We start from the raw sequence: 15,347 nt of genomic DNA, 5'->3' as shown, positions 1-15,347 counted from the left end.
GTCGGGACCAACTGCGGGAGCCTCAGCCCGTTCCCCCGGGGCTGCGAGGGCCAAACGCCGCAGAGCACCGGGAGCTGTCGGGCTCGGGGCCGCCGATTTCGTTGTGGTGCTCAATGGCCCCAAAGCGCAGCGTTTCAGTTCCAAAACGAGCGCCGGGGCCAGGTGGGGAGCGGGACCGTGCCCGAGGGTGCGCCCCGTCCGTGGGACACTGGCGGGGACATTTCTGCCCGTTTCGCTGCTGTTCTGCTGTGCCCGGGGACAGGTGCCCAGGTTTGGGATTGCCCGGGCCGGGAGGTGCGGGGGGCCGAGCCGGTGCGCGTGTGTGTGTATCGGTGTGTGTATATGTGTGTGTGTATCCTCTGTGTGTGTTTGTGTGTTTGTGTGTGTGTGTGTGTGTGCGTGTGTGTGCGCCCGCCGTGTCCCTCCCTCCCTCCAGCCACCCCACCCCCGGGAGGGGAGGGAAGGAGGAGATGGGAGGGGGGGGCTCCGACGGCTCGCCTCGCTCCGGCAGCCCCAGTCTCTCCGCCAACGTCAGGGAGGTCATTAATAACCAATTAGGAGGGTCAATGAAGCTCATATATAGCCGGGCGGGAGCCGCCGAGCCGAACGGAGCCCAGCCCGCCGCCCACCGCCCGCCGCGCCCGGCCCCGTCGCGCTCGGCCCCGCCGCCTCGCCCCCATGATGGGCTCGGTGCTGCCCGCCGAGGCCCTGGTCCTCAAGCCTGGGCTGAAGCCGCAGGGGCTCTCGCTGGCCGAGGTGATCACCTCCGACATCCTGCACAGCTTCCTCTACGGCCGCTGGAGAAACGTCCTGGGCGAGCAGCTCTTCGAGGAGAAGAGCAGCCCCAAGACAGCCTTCACGGCCGAAGTCCTGGCTCAGTCCTTCTCCGGAGGTGAGTGACCCCCCCCGGATCCTCCCCGATCCCCTCGGTTTCCCCCATCGGCCCCAGGCCGGCTCCCGGATTCCGGCGGCGGGATGCGGTCCCGGCGCCCCGCTCTCCCCAGGCGTGGGACTGGGGAAAAAGGGCTTTAAATTCATTTGGTTAACTTGGGCTTGACCTGAGAAAGTTCCCACTTAAACCGCGGGCTGGGGGGGCCGGGGCCGTCCCGCATTCAGCCGCCCGGGACAATATCTTTTCTCTCGCCCCGGCATCGCCGGGGCGTCCCAGCTCCCTTTTCCCCCTCTCGGATTTCTGTTCCTCTCTTAATTTACCATGAAGGCTAATTCCATTTCCATTCACGATATGTCAACCATCTCATCTCCCCATTTTGTAAGAGGAATTCCTGGGCCCTTTTAAACAAGCCCTCGCGCCATTCAGGCACAATGTACCGCTACAGCATTCCTAAAGGACTAATGAATTTAGAATTAGCAATTTCTTTCTAGTTGAGTTTAATGAATGCAGATCACTTTAACAGCATGACAAATTGCTGGATGGGCCGAAATAGACACCATTTAACCTCCTTTCCCAGCCCCGCTCCCTCGCCCAGCCCGGGATGCTTTTCCCAGGTACCTCCTCAATGCCCCGGGGGAACCTTGTACCGCTTTGTGGGAGCCCGGCTGGGCGTTTAAAAAGCTCAGCCCCGGGGTCTGGGCTGGGGCCGGGGTTGGGCGGGGTCCCCGCCGCCCCCGATCTCCCCCCTCTCCCCCACCCTTGTCCCTTTCTGAGCTGGTCTCCCCCCTCGCAGAGGTGCAGAAGCTCTCCAGCCTGGTGCTGCCGTCGGAAGTGATAATCGCCCAGAGCTCCATCCCCGGGGAAGGGCTCGGCATCTTCTCCAAGACTTGGATCAAGGCTGGCACCGAGATGGGGCCGTTCACGGGCAGGGTCATCTCCCCCGAGCATGTGGACCTGTGCAAGAACAACAACCTCATGTGGGAGGTAACGAACGCCCTGAACCCCGAGCCCGGACTGGTCTGGGGAGAAGCAGGGACGGGGTGCTGGGGCTCTGTGCCATGCTTGCGCACCATCCTTGTGCCTCAGTTTCCCATTCATGCAAATATCTGGGCAGGTGGGTTTAGGAACCCCTTGCAGGAGAAGCATGAGGTTTCCTCAGCCCTCGGGGTGCAGCCAGCTCACAGAGGAGCCCCGAAATGCTGTTGCTCGTGTGCCGTGCAGGCAGATCACACCCTGCCCTGCCCTGCCCCTCCTGTCCTGGTGGAACACCCGACTGGTTGCTGCCTGCACTGGCCACAGTGGACAAAACCAGCTCTGCCCTGTCCCTTGCTCCCTGCTTTGCCCCAGCCTGGTGAGGTTAATCCTGAATAAAACTGTGGAGTTTGGGGGGATCTAAGATCCCAGAACATTGTGCACTAATGCACAGCCAATAGGGAAGGTTTTCCTATTTTTTTATTTGTTTGACTCAGACTTGCACTTCTTAACTATTGTTAATTATTATTGTAATTTTATGCCTAACAGAAACTTGCCTCATCTTTTCTTGCTAAGCATCTTTCCAGACCTGGCATGCACCTTCCCCCTCCACCTAGGGATTCTCCCGCTCCCACGGCAGCTGCAGGATGCTGAACAGCCCCTTCCTCTAGGGCTGAGCTGCTGGTGGGGCTCTGATGAGAAGGGAGATTGAGGAAGGGAGTTGGGTTATCCAGGGACACAGGGGCTGGCAGGACCAGCCACGCCAGTGAGAGCAGGGCACATTTCTCAGCCCTGCCACACTCCAGCACCACGAGCAGGAAGGGTCTAGCATCTCCCGGCTGCTGTCAGGATCTCAGCCCTGAGGCTGTGCTGGCTTTGAGCTTGTCCCTGTCCAGGGGCTTTATCCCAGAGGCAGGAGGTGGAGGGGCTCAGCCCACTGCGGGCAGCATCGCTACCAAGCGCTCTCTGCCCTTGCAGGTGTTCAACGAGGACGGCACAGTGCGGTACTTCATCGACGCCAGCCAGGAGGATCACCGCAGCTGGATGACCTACATCAAATGTGCACGGAACGAGCAGGAGCAGAACCTCGAGGTGGTCCAGATCGGGAACAGCATCTTCTACAAGGCCATTGAGGTAAGTGGGGCTGAAGACTCTCCCTCCCTTGTTCTTTGGGTTGTTGGTGGGGTGTCTGCGGAAGGACACGGCAGCTTTTCCATCCTTGGCACTCAGATCCACCAGCAGAGGTAGAAACCATAGGGAAGGGCCATTGCATGGGCTCTGGGGAGTAGCAAAGGTCCCTTCTCCTTTCTGCCCCCTTTCTGTGGGCTCATGGAATGATGTGTGTTGAACAGGGCGAGAGTAGATCCTTGTTTGGGGTGCAAAGCATGAAAAGAGCTGCAATTCTGGCCCATATGGGCCTTTGGGCAAGGACAGGGTTTGGATGCTGTATTGAAAAAGTGGGATTTTGTGCAGAGCCTGCTTCTTTGTAGCAGGGTAAAGTTTGGGGGGTTCTGTGAAACCCAGGTGCTGAGCACAGGCTGTGCTTGACTCCACACTGCTTTGCCTGGGCATCACTCTGGCTGTGCAGGGAGCCACGGAGAGGACAGGGAGTGGCGCTGGTGCAGCTGTGCCCTGGGCTTTACACTGTGGGGAAGGGGCTCTTCCTGCCCCCCTCATCCCTGTGCTCCTGCACGAAGTGCTGTCGTGTGTTGGCGTGGCACAGGAGCAGGGGCAGGGTCCTGGCGTGGCACAGGCTGCTGTGCAGTGGGGTGATGGCTGAAGGGTGCCCACAGCTCCCTACAGGCGACTCTGGGATGGAGGTGGGTGTCTGGCTCCCCGGCATTATTGGTGACATGTGCATCCAAATCACACAGTGCCAGAGCGGGGAGATGGTGGGGACCAGCCCTGCTTACGGGCAGTGTCCCCATAACCCAACGCTATTGCAGGTGGAGAAAGGTGGTGGCTTGGGGAGATGGCCCTGTGCAGCAGCTTTGGCTTAAAGAGTCACAAGAGGGGACACGTCCCAGTCCATCCCAGACCAGCAGTGTGGGATTGTGCCCCTCCAGTATGGGGTTCAGAGTCTCACCTGAGGAGCGTTTGCAGCTGGGAGAGGCTCTCAGCTGGGAATGACCACGAGTGCCTGCTGGCTCCCTGGGCACGGGCAGCTCTCCGGATCTGTCCAGGCTCCTGCACTGGCTCACGGAGGAGCACAAACTCAAATGCTCCATGGCACAGGACCACAGCCCAACCCTGCACTGAGCAAGCAGCAGGGCTGGGTTAGGGATTGCTGCCGTGGGGTGGCAAAGGAGAATAGGTGGGTAGGAAGAGGATCAGATATTCTCTCCTCCTGCTGGAGAGTCCTGTGTGCCCTTTGGGCTCTGCCACCTTTCCCAAGAGCTCCAAGCACTTCCCTGCTGTTCTCATGCTGGACAACAGGCTTCAGGTGTTTCTAGTTTTAAGACCTGATATTCCTGTAGGCAGCTGTGCCTGTTGTGACAGTATCTTAAATACTTTTTACTACTGTTCTTAAATTATGCAAATAAGTAAAATAATTCCAGGTAGCCGTGGTGTAATTAGGAGCACAGCTGTGGTTTTTACACCTTGTGCAGGCACAGACAAGGGGGTGGGTGAGGGAATATTTGGGTATAGCCATGATCCAGCTGTAGGCTTGCTCCTGGGGCTGAGGCAGTGAGCAGGGGAGCAGGATGAGTTTAATTCCTTTGGCACAAGCAGTGAATTTAAGATGCTGAGAGTGCTGAACCCCAAGTGATGTGTGGGAGGAGGTGGGTGTGAAGGGTCCCTGCTGTCACACTGCTCCTCAAGCTCGGCAGGGCACGCACACACCAACCTGAACTTGGGTGCTGCCCTGCTCAGCACCAGAGGTGTCCATGCATAGCCATTGTCACCCTCCATCCCCTACCTGCCCTGGTGGATTCCCAGCCGGGGAATCCATCTCTTTGGATGCATTTCTCACCTACATGCCAAAAAAACAGATTGATTTGGTGCTTTTTTGTCCTATTTACCTTAGATATTTTAATGCATTTTGCCCGTTCCTGCCCTTATTTGCTGATTTGTTTTTCCCATCCTCTTTCTCAGCAATACCAAGTTGCTGCTGCTGGAAGATAAAGCAAAGGCAGAAAGATTTGGCCTTTGATCTGAAGGCCACAAAATTCCTGGGGGGCAATTTGAATTTGCTTTGGGATGTATGTACATGGGTGCTCACCTGCTGCTGGTGTGGCTGCAGCAGCTTCAGCAGAAAAAAACACACACCCATGTATGCACCCATGTAGATTGTTTTATCCTTTCAGCAATATTTTATTTGCTTGTATTAAAAATGACTAATTTTCTGTTAAGAGTAAATAATGCCAAGAAACAGTGTCATCAATTTGGGATGCAAAAGGATATCAGCTTCCTTTGCCTCCCAAATTCCTCCTCTGCAGCCCAGTGAGGTCATTATGCAGATGGACAAAGATATGAAGTCAAATTCCTATTGATTTCAGATGCTTTAAATTCAACATATTTTGTGTTGAAGAGATTGAACTTAGCATCTGTGTTTCATGTGGATGATGCTTTACTTGGATCTAACATGCTCAGTGTACAGAAAACGGTCCTCCAAAACACAGGATATTCCTATTTATAAATTAGATACTTAACAGTAGGGACTGCTGTGAAAATATGTATTTTTTAAAAAAATGATATTATTAGTGTTGTTTGAACTGGTCTGAGAGGATCCATCTTCCCAGCCACGGCTGCTGCACAAGGGGAGCCTTGAGCAGCGTTTCCTGGCCGCTCGCCCCGGCCATGCGGGAACACGACAGGAACAGCAGGGACAGAAGTGCCATCACTGCAGGGAAACGGGAGCGTGGATGATGCAAAATCCCTGCCCTGCTCCTATAGCTGTCCTTGGGCTGTTGCAGGCACTGCAGATTTGGTGGGGGATATAAGCAGCGTTTCACACCGGAGCCACGGTCTCTGACAGCAGCTCCTCTGCTCCACAGGCTGATGAGCTCTTTGCTGGCAGATCTGCATTTCCACCTTCTGAAATCGGCCCCGGCAGGGGTGGGTGGGAGGTGCTGCCTGTGCCCTGCAGCTGGAGGGTACTGATGGCTCTGTCCAAAGACAAAATGCTCTGCTGGAGTCCTGAGCGGGGGCTCCATGTCCCATATGTTTGTATCCCAGCTTGGGGGAGAGCCTGGAGTGGTTTGTGCTGGTGCTGAGCTGTGCCATCACCTCCAGTGCCACATCCTGGGCTGTTCTGTGCCTGCCTGTGGGTGTTGGGGTCAGCTGGCAGGTCCCAGATGGCATCAGGATCTCACAGAAATGGGGCACAGCCAGGGTAGGTCCGAATGGATCAGCGCAGGGATGGATGTTCATCGCCCCTCCCAACAACCCTTTCTTTATCTCTCTTTCTAGATGATTCCTCCAGACCAAGAGCTGCTGGTCTGGTATGGGAACTCCCACAACACCTTCCTGGGCATCCCAGGTGTGCCAGGGCTGGAAGAGGAGCAGAAGAAGAACAAACATGGTAGGTAACATCAGAAAGAGCCAAGGGTGCAGCATCCCTGCCTGTTCACCCTGTGCCCCGCTCTGAGGCCGTTGGGCGGGCACAAGGCAGGGACATCCCAGGGGTACGTCAGATATCCCAGTTCTCTGTGACAAGCACAGGGACTATGACATGATTCACACAGCTTGAGCAGATCCTCAGTTATTCAGGGCGATGCCTCCAGGCCAGCTTGCCCACGGCTGTTGCTGGTGGGGTGGTGGCAGTCGCTGCCTGACCCAGCCAGGCAGGGAGGAGCAGTGCAGGGTGTGAGCGCGAGGCAGCTCCAACACTCCGTGAAACACCAAGTGGATGCAGCCTCTACACTCCCACTCTGCATTTAAGGGATCTTAATCACCAACACAGGAGGGCTTTCTCTCCTTGAGCTTCCGCTCTCCGCTTGTCTCAGTGGCTCCCTGAGGTGCTTCTCTGTGGCACAGCTGAGCTCAGGCTGTGTTTGGAGTCACTTCTGTGCTCCCTGACTCTGCTCCCCACTCTGAGAGAGCCATGTCTGAGCCCAGCAGAGCAAGGGGAGAAGCTGGGACTGGGGCAGGGGCTGGACAGTGTGGTTGGGGGTTCCTGAGAGTTCCTGCACCCACCTCCTCCAGCTCTGCTGCAGCCCAGGGAGGGGAAAATTGGTTTTGTGTCCATTTATAAGGGATTCATTCAGCTCAGCTTGAACGATCCCCTTACCTAAATCTGGCTGAGCCCATTCCCAGCACTGGCTGCATCCCAAAATCCTAAGAGCCAGCCTCAATGCCAGTGTGCCCAGAATAGGTGACCTCAGCAGCAGGGAGCCAGCAAGAAGGCACTGGGGGGCTTTCCAGAGCACCCAGCACCCCAGGGACTTGGGGTGGGGTGAGCTGCTGTGCTGGAGGGCAGCGCCTGACTATCTCCTGTCGTCCCCAGAGGATTTCCACGCGGTGGAGACGGGGGCCAGCACGACGGGGCGCATGCGCTGCGTCATCTGCCACCGCGGCTTCAACTCCCGCAGCAACCTGCGCTCCCACATGCGCATCCACACCCTGGACAAGCCCTTCGTGTGCCGCTTCTGCAACCGCCGCTTCAGCCAGTCCTCCACCCTCCGCAACCACGTCCGCTTGCACACGGGCGAGCGGCCCTACAAGTGCCAGGTTTGCCAAAGTGCCTATTCCCAGCTCGCGGGGCTGCGGGCGCACCAGAAAAGCGCCCGCCACCGGCCCCCCAACGCCTCCCTGCAGGCCCACTCGCCCGCCCTGCCCGTGCCCCACCCTGCCTCCCTGGCCCATCACATCCCCACCATGGTGCTGTGAAGCCCTGGTACGGCAGCAGGATTTGGGACAGCAAAGACTGATGCTGAGACATGCAATGAACTGGGGGGGTGACCCTTGGCTGAGCTGCTTTGTGTCTCGGAGGAGTGTTGGGTTGTTTTTGGGCATCGCTGACTGCAGGGGGTCGGCAGGAGGGGAACCCCCAGCTCTGCAGCTGAGTTCCCCAGGGAGATGTGGCTGGTGGTCCCTGGGGTTGGCAGGGGAGAAGGGATGCAGTGGGATGTCCTGTGTGGGTTTGCCAGCGCACTGGGGGAGGACTGGGAGAGCCGAAAAGCTGGGCCTGGAGGAGTCATGGAGGATTTTACAGATAATTTGGTAGAAAGAAAAATTCGTCTAATCCATCCTCCTCTGCTCTAGCAGACATGTGCCCCGCTGAAAGGTTGGCACAGCCCTGATGTGGCCACCACAGTCACACTGTTTGCCCTGGGAGTGGCTTTGGTCCCGGTGGCTCCTTCCAAGGGACACCTTTCCCTCCTTGGGAGCCCTGAACATTCGCATCTTCCTGCACCCGAGCCCCCTGTGCCCGCCCTGCTCCAGCCAGAGCCCTGCGCTGGGGTCTGTCACCGCTCCAAGCCGTGCTGTGGGCAGAGGGGACAGGCCACGTCCCGCAGGGACACCGTGCCAGCTGGGAATGCCCATCCACAGGCAGGTTTTGCGGGGACCCTGAGCTCTGCCGGGCTGTGCCTGTTCCTGCACTGGCAGGAGCTCTTCTCCCCATCCCTTTCCCAGCTGTGAGGGAACATTTTGGTTGGAATTGCTACTGCCCTCTGGGGACAGAGAAAACCTGTCCCCGGGCCAGCTCTGTCCCCAAGGACAACTCTAAGCGCCCTCTGGAGTCCCCACACTACGGAGGAGGGCTGTGTATCATAAATCTTAAAAGAAGGTATTCTAATATTAATTATAAGTCTAAGATGTATAAAGTTCTCACAAACCGTGTTTCACTTCCAGAAGAAAATAAACAAAAACAAACGAAAAAAAAAAAACCCAAACAACTGTCACTTTAACTTTGTAAATATTTATGTAAACATTATTTACAAGACTTTGATATTATATATTATTTGATTGTATATGTACACAGTGTAAATACATTTGTACCTCTCTTGTATTCTAAATAAAAATTACTTGGAACATTTATCATTTAGAAGAGGGATTGCATGGAGAGCTTTATTTTATGTGACAGGGGAAGGATGTGGGTATTGGGATGAATGAAGGTCTTATCTACCACAACAAATCTGTGAGTGAGGACATGTGGTGTCATCTGTTGGACCAAGAAGTGCATCTGGGAGGGGAAAAAACCCCAGGTTTTGGCTAAAGAAGCCCCTTTTCAGGTCTGGAAGCTGGGGTAAGGGCTGGCTCACTTTGGAGTGGGTGGTATCTACTGATTCCACCCTGCCAGTCCCTATTCTTGTGAACTTGCACAGTCCCTCTTTGAAGCCACAGCTACTTGACACCCTTTGATACATTCCATGAATTAGTGCCCATATTTCGGCTGTGATGGGATACAGGTGCAAGCCCTGCTGGAAGGAAGCGACATTATTTGCTGACGGTCATCGCGGGCTGCTTTACCCGTGGAATTTCCTCCGCAGCCCTGAGACCCTAACCGGTGCTTGAATGGATTAAACTTTTCCACGGACTTACCAGTTCGTGCTGGCACAGCTCGGCCGAGGGGAAGGGCTCAGTGCCGAGTCCCGCGGGGATGTTTAAGCCAAGCGTGAGCACCGGCCAACCGGGGAGAGCGTCAGAGGATGGCCCTCAGGGGGACACCTCGTGTGAGGGGCGCCCGAACTGGGGGTGCTGCTCCCCACCTCGACCCGCAGCACTGCAGCCCGGCCCGGGCTGTGGGGCCCGGTGAGCCCCGGGGGAGGCCCGTGGCGTCCCCCCCGTTTGCCAGGCGGGTTCTGAGGAAGCGGGTCACTGCCGGGGGGTGCCCGCACTAAAGATGGCCGCGGTCTCCCTTGGGCTCCACCGGAACGAAGCCCGAGAGGCCCCTCGCTGCCAGGAACAAACATGGCTGCCCAGTCACCGCCCCTGCTGCCCTCACTCAAGATGGCGGCGCCCGTGCCCTCAGGCGCGCTTTCGCCAGCAGCCAACATGGCGGGCGGAAGGCGCGTGCGGCGGGGCCAAGATGGCGGCGGTGACCATGAGGCTGCCGGCCGCCCGCGCGCCCCTGGATTCCAGCGCGCCCCGGGGCGGCGAGAAGCACCTGGTGGCACCGGGGGACACCATCACCACGGACACGGGATACATGAGGTGCGGGCAGCGGCGGAGGGGAGGCGGCGGCGGCGGCGGGGTGGCGCGGCTTCGGGCTGTCCTTAGGTAGTCGCTGTCTCTCCGCAGGGGCCACGGTACTTATGTGGAGGACGAGAAGCTGATCGCCTCGGTGGCCGGCGTGGTGGAGAGGGTGAACAAGCTGGTGTGTGTCAGGGCGCTGAAGGCCAGGTGAGCGCGGCCGTGGCGGGCGCGGGCCGGCGGCGGGGCCTGGCTCGGCACGGTGAGGTGTGTGACCGCCGCTCTCTGGCCCAGGTACAACGGCGAGATCGGCGACATCGTGGTCGGCAGGATTACGGAGGTAAAGCCCCGTGTTTGTCGCGGTGCCTTGGAGGAGGAGGGTGGTCGTGGCTCAGTCCGACTCTAAGCGCTTCCCGGGATCCTAAAACACTGACACACATCATTGTCCCTGCGCGGGGTACCGGGAGCGTGTGGATTTTAACCGGGATGAGGCTGGAAGAAGCCAGCAGAGCTGTCCCCTCCTGCAGCTCGGTGAGCTGCAGCTCCCATTCAGTTTTTGAGTGTGTACCCATAAGTTTGGGTGGGTTTTTTCCCCCTTAGGTTCAGCAGAAGCGATGGAAAGTGGAAACAAATTCCAGGCTGGATTCAGTCCTGTTGCTGTCGTCTATAAATTTACCTGGTGGGGAGCTGGTGAGTGTAGCTGGTTGTGTTTTGCATGGCATCTTAAGGTCCCCCACAATGAGCTACTGATGGATGTTTTCTCGTTCTGGGCTACATGTAACTTTTCTTGTGATGTTTCAGAGAAGGAAATCAGCAGAAGATGAGCTTGCAATGAGGGACTACCTGCAGGAAGGGGATCTCATCAGTGTATCCTTCTGCTGCTCCCATTGACAGAAGAGCCAAGGGCATGGGAAGAACAGGGAGAGCTTGGCTGGCCTGGCTGGGGGTGAGAGCTATGCTGGGGTGGCACTGGGCAGCCTGAGGGACCCTGTTTCCTTAAGTGGCACCGACAGGCAGAGGTCCAGTCTATATTTTCTGATGGGGCTGTATCGCTGCACACCCGGAGCCTGAAGTATGGGAAGGTGAGTTATTCCAAAGCCCTTGATCCTGGGATAATTCTGCACTGGCTGACTTGTACAAGGCTTTTTGGAGGCTTTTTTTAAGAAAAAAGCTCCAAAGTAGAGCAGGATGTTGTTATAACTAATTCCTGCAGGACAGGAAGACTCTCAGCTCTTCCATGGGACCACCAAGCAGAGTTTCCCCGAAGCAAAGGAGGTGTCCTTGAGTTGCCCTTTGATCCACTGCTCTCCCTGTCCACAGTTTCAGCCTGCTAGTTCTGTTTCCCCCACTAGCCACTTGGGAATTAAATCCTGGGGAGAGATCTCCTCACTCCTCTTCTGCTGGCTGTTGCCCCTGTGACTTGTTCCTCTCCCCAGGGCTCTATTTTAGGCTTTACACAGTTGGCATTTATCTCTGGTTTTGTGCATTGAAATAAGCCAAGAGGCCGTTGGAGCATAGGCTGCAGTTTGGGATTACCAGACCAAGGGTATTAGCACTTAAAAGATGAAAGGGAAGTGTGCTTATTGCACAAAGGGTGAAGGACAGTGATTGGATTACCAGAGAAAGTGTTCTGCTAAATTGGGCCTCTGACTCCTCATTTTTCTGCAGGGATGGTTGATGTGTAGTTACAATCAAGATATTATTAACATTTGTGCTAAGCACTTAGAGTATTCTTCATCTTCAAAGGGCTGCACAGGCATTAGCTAATCCTCCCAGGGCTCCCAGAGGCAGGCAGGTTTTACATTCACTGTTTCACAGGAAAAGGTGTTAAAACAGAGTTGTTCCTAGGCCAGAGTGGAGTGAGTGTGTATCAGTGACTTGGTGTTATCTGTGGTGGCTCATGATGTCTCTCACACTGAGCCTCGTGGTCTGCTCTCCAGCTTGGCCAGGGTGTGCTGGTTCAGGTCTCTCCCTCCCTTGTGAAACGCCAGAAGACTCATTTCCATGACCTGCCCTGTGGTGCATCCGTGATCCTCGGCAACAACGGCTTCATCTGGATCTACCCAACTCCGGAGCAGAAGGATGACAAGGCTGGAGGCTACACGGCCAACTTGGAGGTGAGAGTCCAGGGAACATCAGCCTTCTTCTGCCAGTGATGGTTTTTAGTCTGACATAGTCAGAGGCCCATGAGTAACCTGAGACTTTGGGGATCTTGTGTTAGGTTCACAGCCAGGCTTTTTTACTTGCATTATTTCCCTGTGCATTCATCCCTTTTCCTCTGTCCTTCCTCAGCCAGTTCCCTTGTCTGACCGGGAGGTGATCTCACGGCTCCGAAACTGCATCATGGCTCTGGTTACTCACAAGATTATGCTCTTTGACACCAGCATCCTGTATTGCTATGAAGCATCCCTTCCTCATAAGGTACAGGAACCAGTAGTGTTTATTCCACACTGAGGGGAGGGAACAGAAAGGCTGCATCAGTTACTGCTGAAGTCAGAGTTTCCTTTCATCTTACCAAAGCATCCTGTAGTAAGTGACAGTATGAACTTTTCTCTTCTGCACAACATAAGTTTGCACAATTTCAAGGAATAGTTTGAAAGGTTCTGCCTCTGGCAAAGTCTAACTATTCCTAAAGAGAGATCAGTCCTTTTTTTGATAGATGTTGTGTATCCCTTGCTGGGATTATGGACCCTTTAATTCCTGTGAAAACAGTGTTAAATTTGGCATTGTATGAGGGTACAGTGCATTTTATGAAGCAATGAAAAAGTAAATGTCATGTATTGTACAGAGAGCAGGCTCATGTCTGTATCCACATCCTGCACTCTGGAAGACTGCCTCCATTTGACCTCTTGCTGTACAGCTTTTCACTGTGATTCCTGCCAGCACAATCACGGGCAATTCTCTTCCCATAAATAAATGAGATCTGAATTCTGCTTTCATTCCCAATGAGGTGTTCTTTTGAAGTATAGCTGTGCCCTTCCCAAATACAGTGTGTGTCCCTTAGGGAAGATGAGGAGGGTTAGTAGCCTCTCCTTTGATTTCCTCTGGTCTCTGTAAGAATCTCCAACTGGCAAAGTTAATTATGCCTTGGACCCTCTGCCATAGGTCTTTTTTCACCACAACCCTCTAAACTCCCTTGCTGGTCACTGCCATGTGTCAGGGACCTTTGTCTCCCCACAGAGTGCAGAAGTAGTTGTTGATTCCTGGTGCTCATATTGCTCTTCTTTCCACTGCAGATCAAGGACATTCTCAAACCAGATGTGACAGAGGAGGTCGTTCTGGAAGCTCGACAGAGGCTGCTGGATTCAGAGGGATAGGATAGGGCACATGGCCAGAAGCAGTCATTTGAAATCCCAGCATGGCAGCTTTGATTCTCAGTATTATATGTTCTTCTTCAGTGTTCTAGTCCTCAACATTCCTTCCACGCTTCAGAAACCACCAAAATTCCTCACTCCTAGGATATCTCCTGTGTCCTTTTAGTACAAAATAGTACTTAAGTACAATAGCCTTTTAGTGCAACAGCCTGAAAAATTGATATCTGACCTTTATAAAGATCAGATGCAACTGGGACTTTTCTCCTAATACCTGTTGCTGTGTCTGGTGCCCCAGAACTTTGTGCAGAATGACAGAGAGGAAGGGATTTGTTTTGTGATGTTTCTTTCTCCCCAGAAGATGATTTGGATTTTAATTTACTTGTGATACAGATCTGCCAGTCTGTCCCCTGACTGAGAGCCCTTGTTTTTAAGAATGTAAATCCAGGCACATGTGTTTAGAGAACAGGAGTATCCACAGCCTTGCTAACCACAGTTTGGGTCTGGCTGTTCATGACTTGAATGTCTCAGGGGTATGAGATGGGATGTGGCTGTCTCTGTCCATATGGGCCAGGAGCTGTGGACAAGCAGTGTCCTGGTTTGTGTGTATCCTGGTCTTTTTTTTTTTATACCTAAGAAGTGAGCTCCTCTTCTGAGGAGGCACCAATATGGTTTTGTATTAAGTATTTTACATTTCAATAAATTTTTTTGAAACAAATCAGTCCTTCAGCAGTGTGTGCATTGGCTTGTTTTTAGCCTAGCTTGAGAGCTGTGGTTGGCTCACGTTTCCTTGTGCTAGGACACTTGGAATGGTTACACTGTCTTATTTCTCTTTTAGTTGTTGCCCTTCATCCCAGCAGGACTTGACCTTCCTCTTCAGCCCTTACATGGTCCTCTGTAAGGATTGCCTGGTGTTCACAGTGCCTTTCCAAGCATTGCCTCCCTGCAGGATCCCTGGGAGAGGCGAGTCAAGCAGAGGTGACTGGAGGATGACAGGGAGCCCAGTATGGCACTGGTGAAGATCTTCAGGCCGGTGGTTAGAGGTGGACATGTTAAGCCAAGTGTTGGCAGGCAGTCAGTCACATTCTCTGTGAAGAATGTGATGCTTTCCCTGGAGAATCCTCTCAGCTCTGGGTGCTATATTACAGCTCGTTTATTATATATGTATTCTATCTATTTGTGTTGCAAGTATATCCTTGCACCACAGCACTGTAATTCTTAAAAAAGATGATAAAACACCTGTCCCAGTTGTCCCTGAATCCAATTGCACGTTGCAAATTCGCACTCTAGAAATTCCGAATCTTCGTTGCTGTCCCTGCAGCTCGGGCTGCTTTCCCTGTGGTCCCGAGCAGGCACTAGATGGCACCTTTGGATCGCGTTTGTGGCGCTTCCCTTGGCCAGCAGCTCCGCCTCGCTGCCCTGCCAAACAGCAGGGCCTGGACGGCTGCCACCAGCGCTGCTGCCCAAATCCTAAAGCACAATGGGGCTAAGGACAAGCAAGGACATGGCTAATCCGTTCTGCTGCTGCACAACTGCCCGTGCTGCCTCTGAGAATACTACTGAACTTGTTGGGGGTATCGCTGGAATGCTCCACACAAGACCTGGGAATTGTTATTTTTGAGTTTTAAGAGGATTTTCTAGTAAGTGTTGCAACAATCACATCCTCAAGATGACTGGGGAAATTTGAAAACCAAGGCTTGATGGTGACACTTTCAGGTCTCCATGAGGCTGCTGGTAGCCACATAACACACACCTCCATGGACCAGACTGGTTCAAAAAGGCTAAAAAAGCTTTAGCAGTCTGCATCTTTTACTTAGAAAAGTACTTTCCCCTCCGCCCCTTACCCAATACTGTAGTTTAGCAGCTGTTTATCTTATTACCACAGAGGGAGATTCAGGGATTTCTGCTAAAAAACAACTCAAGATCTGGACTGCTTCAGCTCTCAGCTTTCTGATCCCTCCTGCTTGCTGCAGGATTCCTGATATTTTGGCATTAATGATGTGTTAAATGGGGGAGGCATGTGACTTATCCAGTTCCCTTACTCCTGAATACCTGGTACTTTTGTTTTTTAAACCCTAGAAGAACACCAGCTG

The 15,347-nt window shown here is 54.1% G+C and overlaps 2 protein-coding genes across 2 annotated transcripts; both read left to right on the top strand.

Moving 5' to 3' along the window:
• Positions 1-678: 678 nt before the first annotated feature.
• On the top strand, positions 679-7,696 carry PRDM12 (PR/SET domain 12). The gene is made up of 5 exons (XM_053996558.1): positions 679-892; positions 1,686-1,876; positions 2,843-2,998; positions 6,278-6,389; positions 7,314-7,696. The coding sequence occupies exons 1-5, from the start codon at positions 679-681 to the stop codon at positions 7,694-7,696; spliced, it is 1,056 nt and encodes a 351-aa protein (XP_053852533.1).
• A 1,866-nt stretch (positions 7,697-9,562) lies between these two features.
• EXOSC2 (exosome component 2) lies at positions 9,563-13,972 on the top strand. The gene is made up of 9 exons (XM_053996678.1): positions 9,563-9,964; positions 10,052-10,153; positions 10,238-10,283; positions 10,544-10,633; positions 10,745-10,810; positions 10,957-11,025; positions 11,884-12,060; positions 12,236-12,364; positions 13,180-13,972. The coding sequence occupies exons 1-9, from the start codon at positions 9,654-9,656 to the stop codon at positions 13,258-13,260; spliced, it is 1,071 nt and encodes a 356-aa protein (XP_053852653.1). The 5' UTR covers positions 9,563-9,653; the 3' UTR covers positions 13,261-13,972.
• Positions 13,973-15,347: the final 1,375 nt, after the last annotated feature.

The sequence above is a fragment of the Vidua macroura genome, chromosome 21 (assembly GCF_024509145.1).
Source record: "Vidua macroura isolate BioBank_ID:100142 chromosome 21, ASM2450914v1, whole genome shotgun sequence".
Taxonomy (NCBI): domain Eukaryota; kingdom Metazoa; phylum Chordata; class Aves; order Passeriformes; family Viduidae; genus Vidua; species Vidua macroura.
Note: the sequence above shows the minus strand (reverse complement) of the source record. Positions and strands in the feature narration are given on the sequence as shown.

Bases quoted from the DNA above. Each gene is read 5' to 3' on its own strand.
- PRDM12 (XM_053996558.1), top strand. From the start codon at position 679: ATGATGGGCTCGGTGCTGCCCGCCGAGGCCCTGGTCCTCAAGCCTGGG. The intron at 1,877-2,842 runs GTAACGAACGCC...CTGCCCTTGCAG, and splicing joins ACAACAACCTCATGTGGGAG to GTGTTCAACGAGGACGGCAC. The intron at 6,390-7,313 runs GTAGGTAACATC...TGTCGTCCCCAG, and splicing joins GCAGAAGAAGAACAAACATG to AGGATTTCCACGCGGTGGAG.
- EXOSC2 (XM_053996678.1), top strand. From the start codon at position 9,654: ATGGCCGCGGTCTCCCTTGGGCTCCACCGGAACGAAGCCCGAGAGGCC. The intron at 10,284-10,543 runs GTAAAGCCCCGT...TTTCCCCCTTAG, and splicing joins TGGTCGGCAGGATTACGGAG to GTTCAGCAGAAGCGATGGAA. The intron at 12,061-12,235 runs GTGAGAGTCCAG...GTCCTTCCTCAG, and splicing joins GCTACACGGCCAACTTGGAG to CCAGTTCCCTTGTCTGACCG.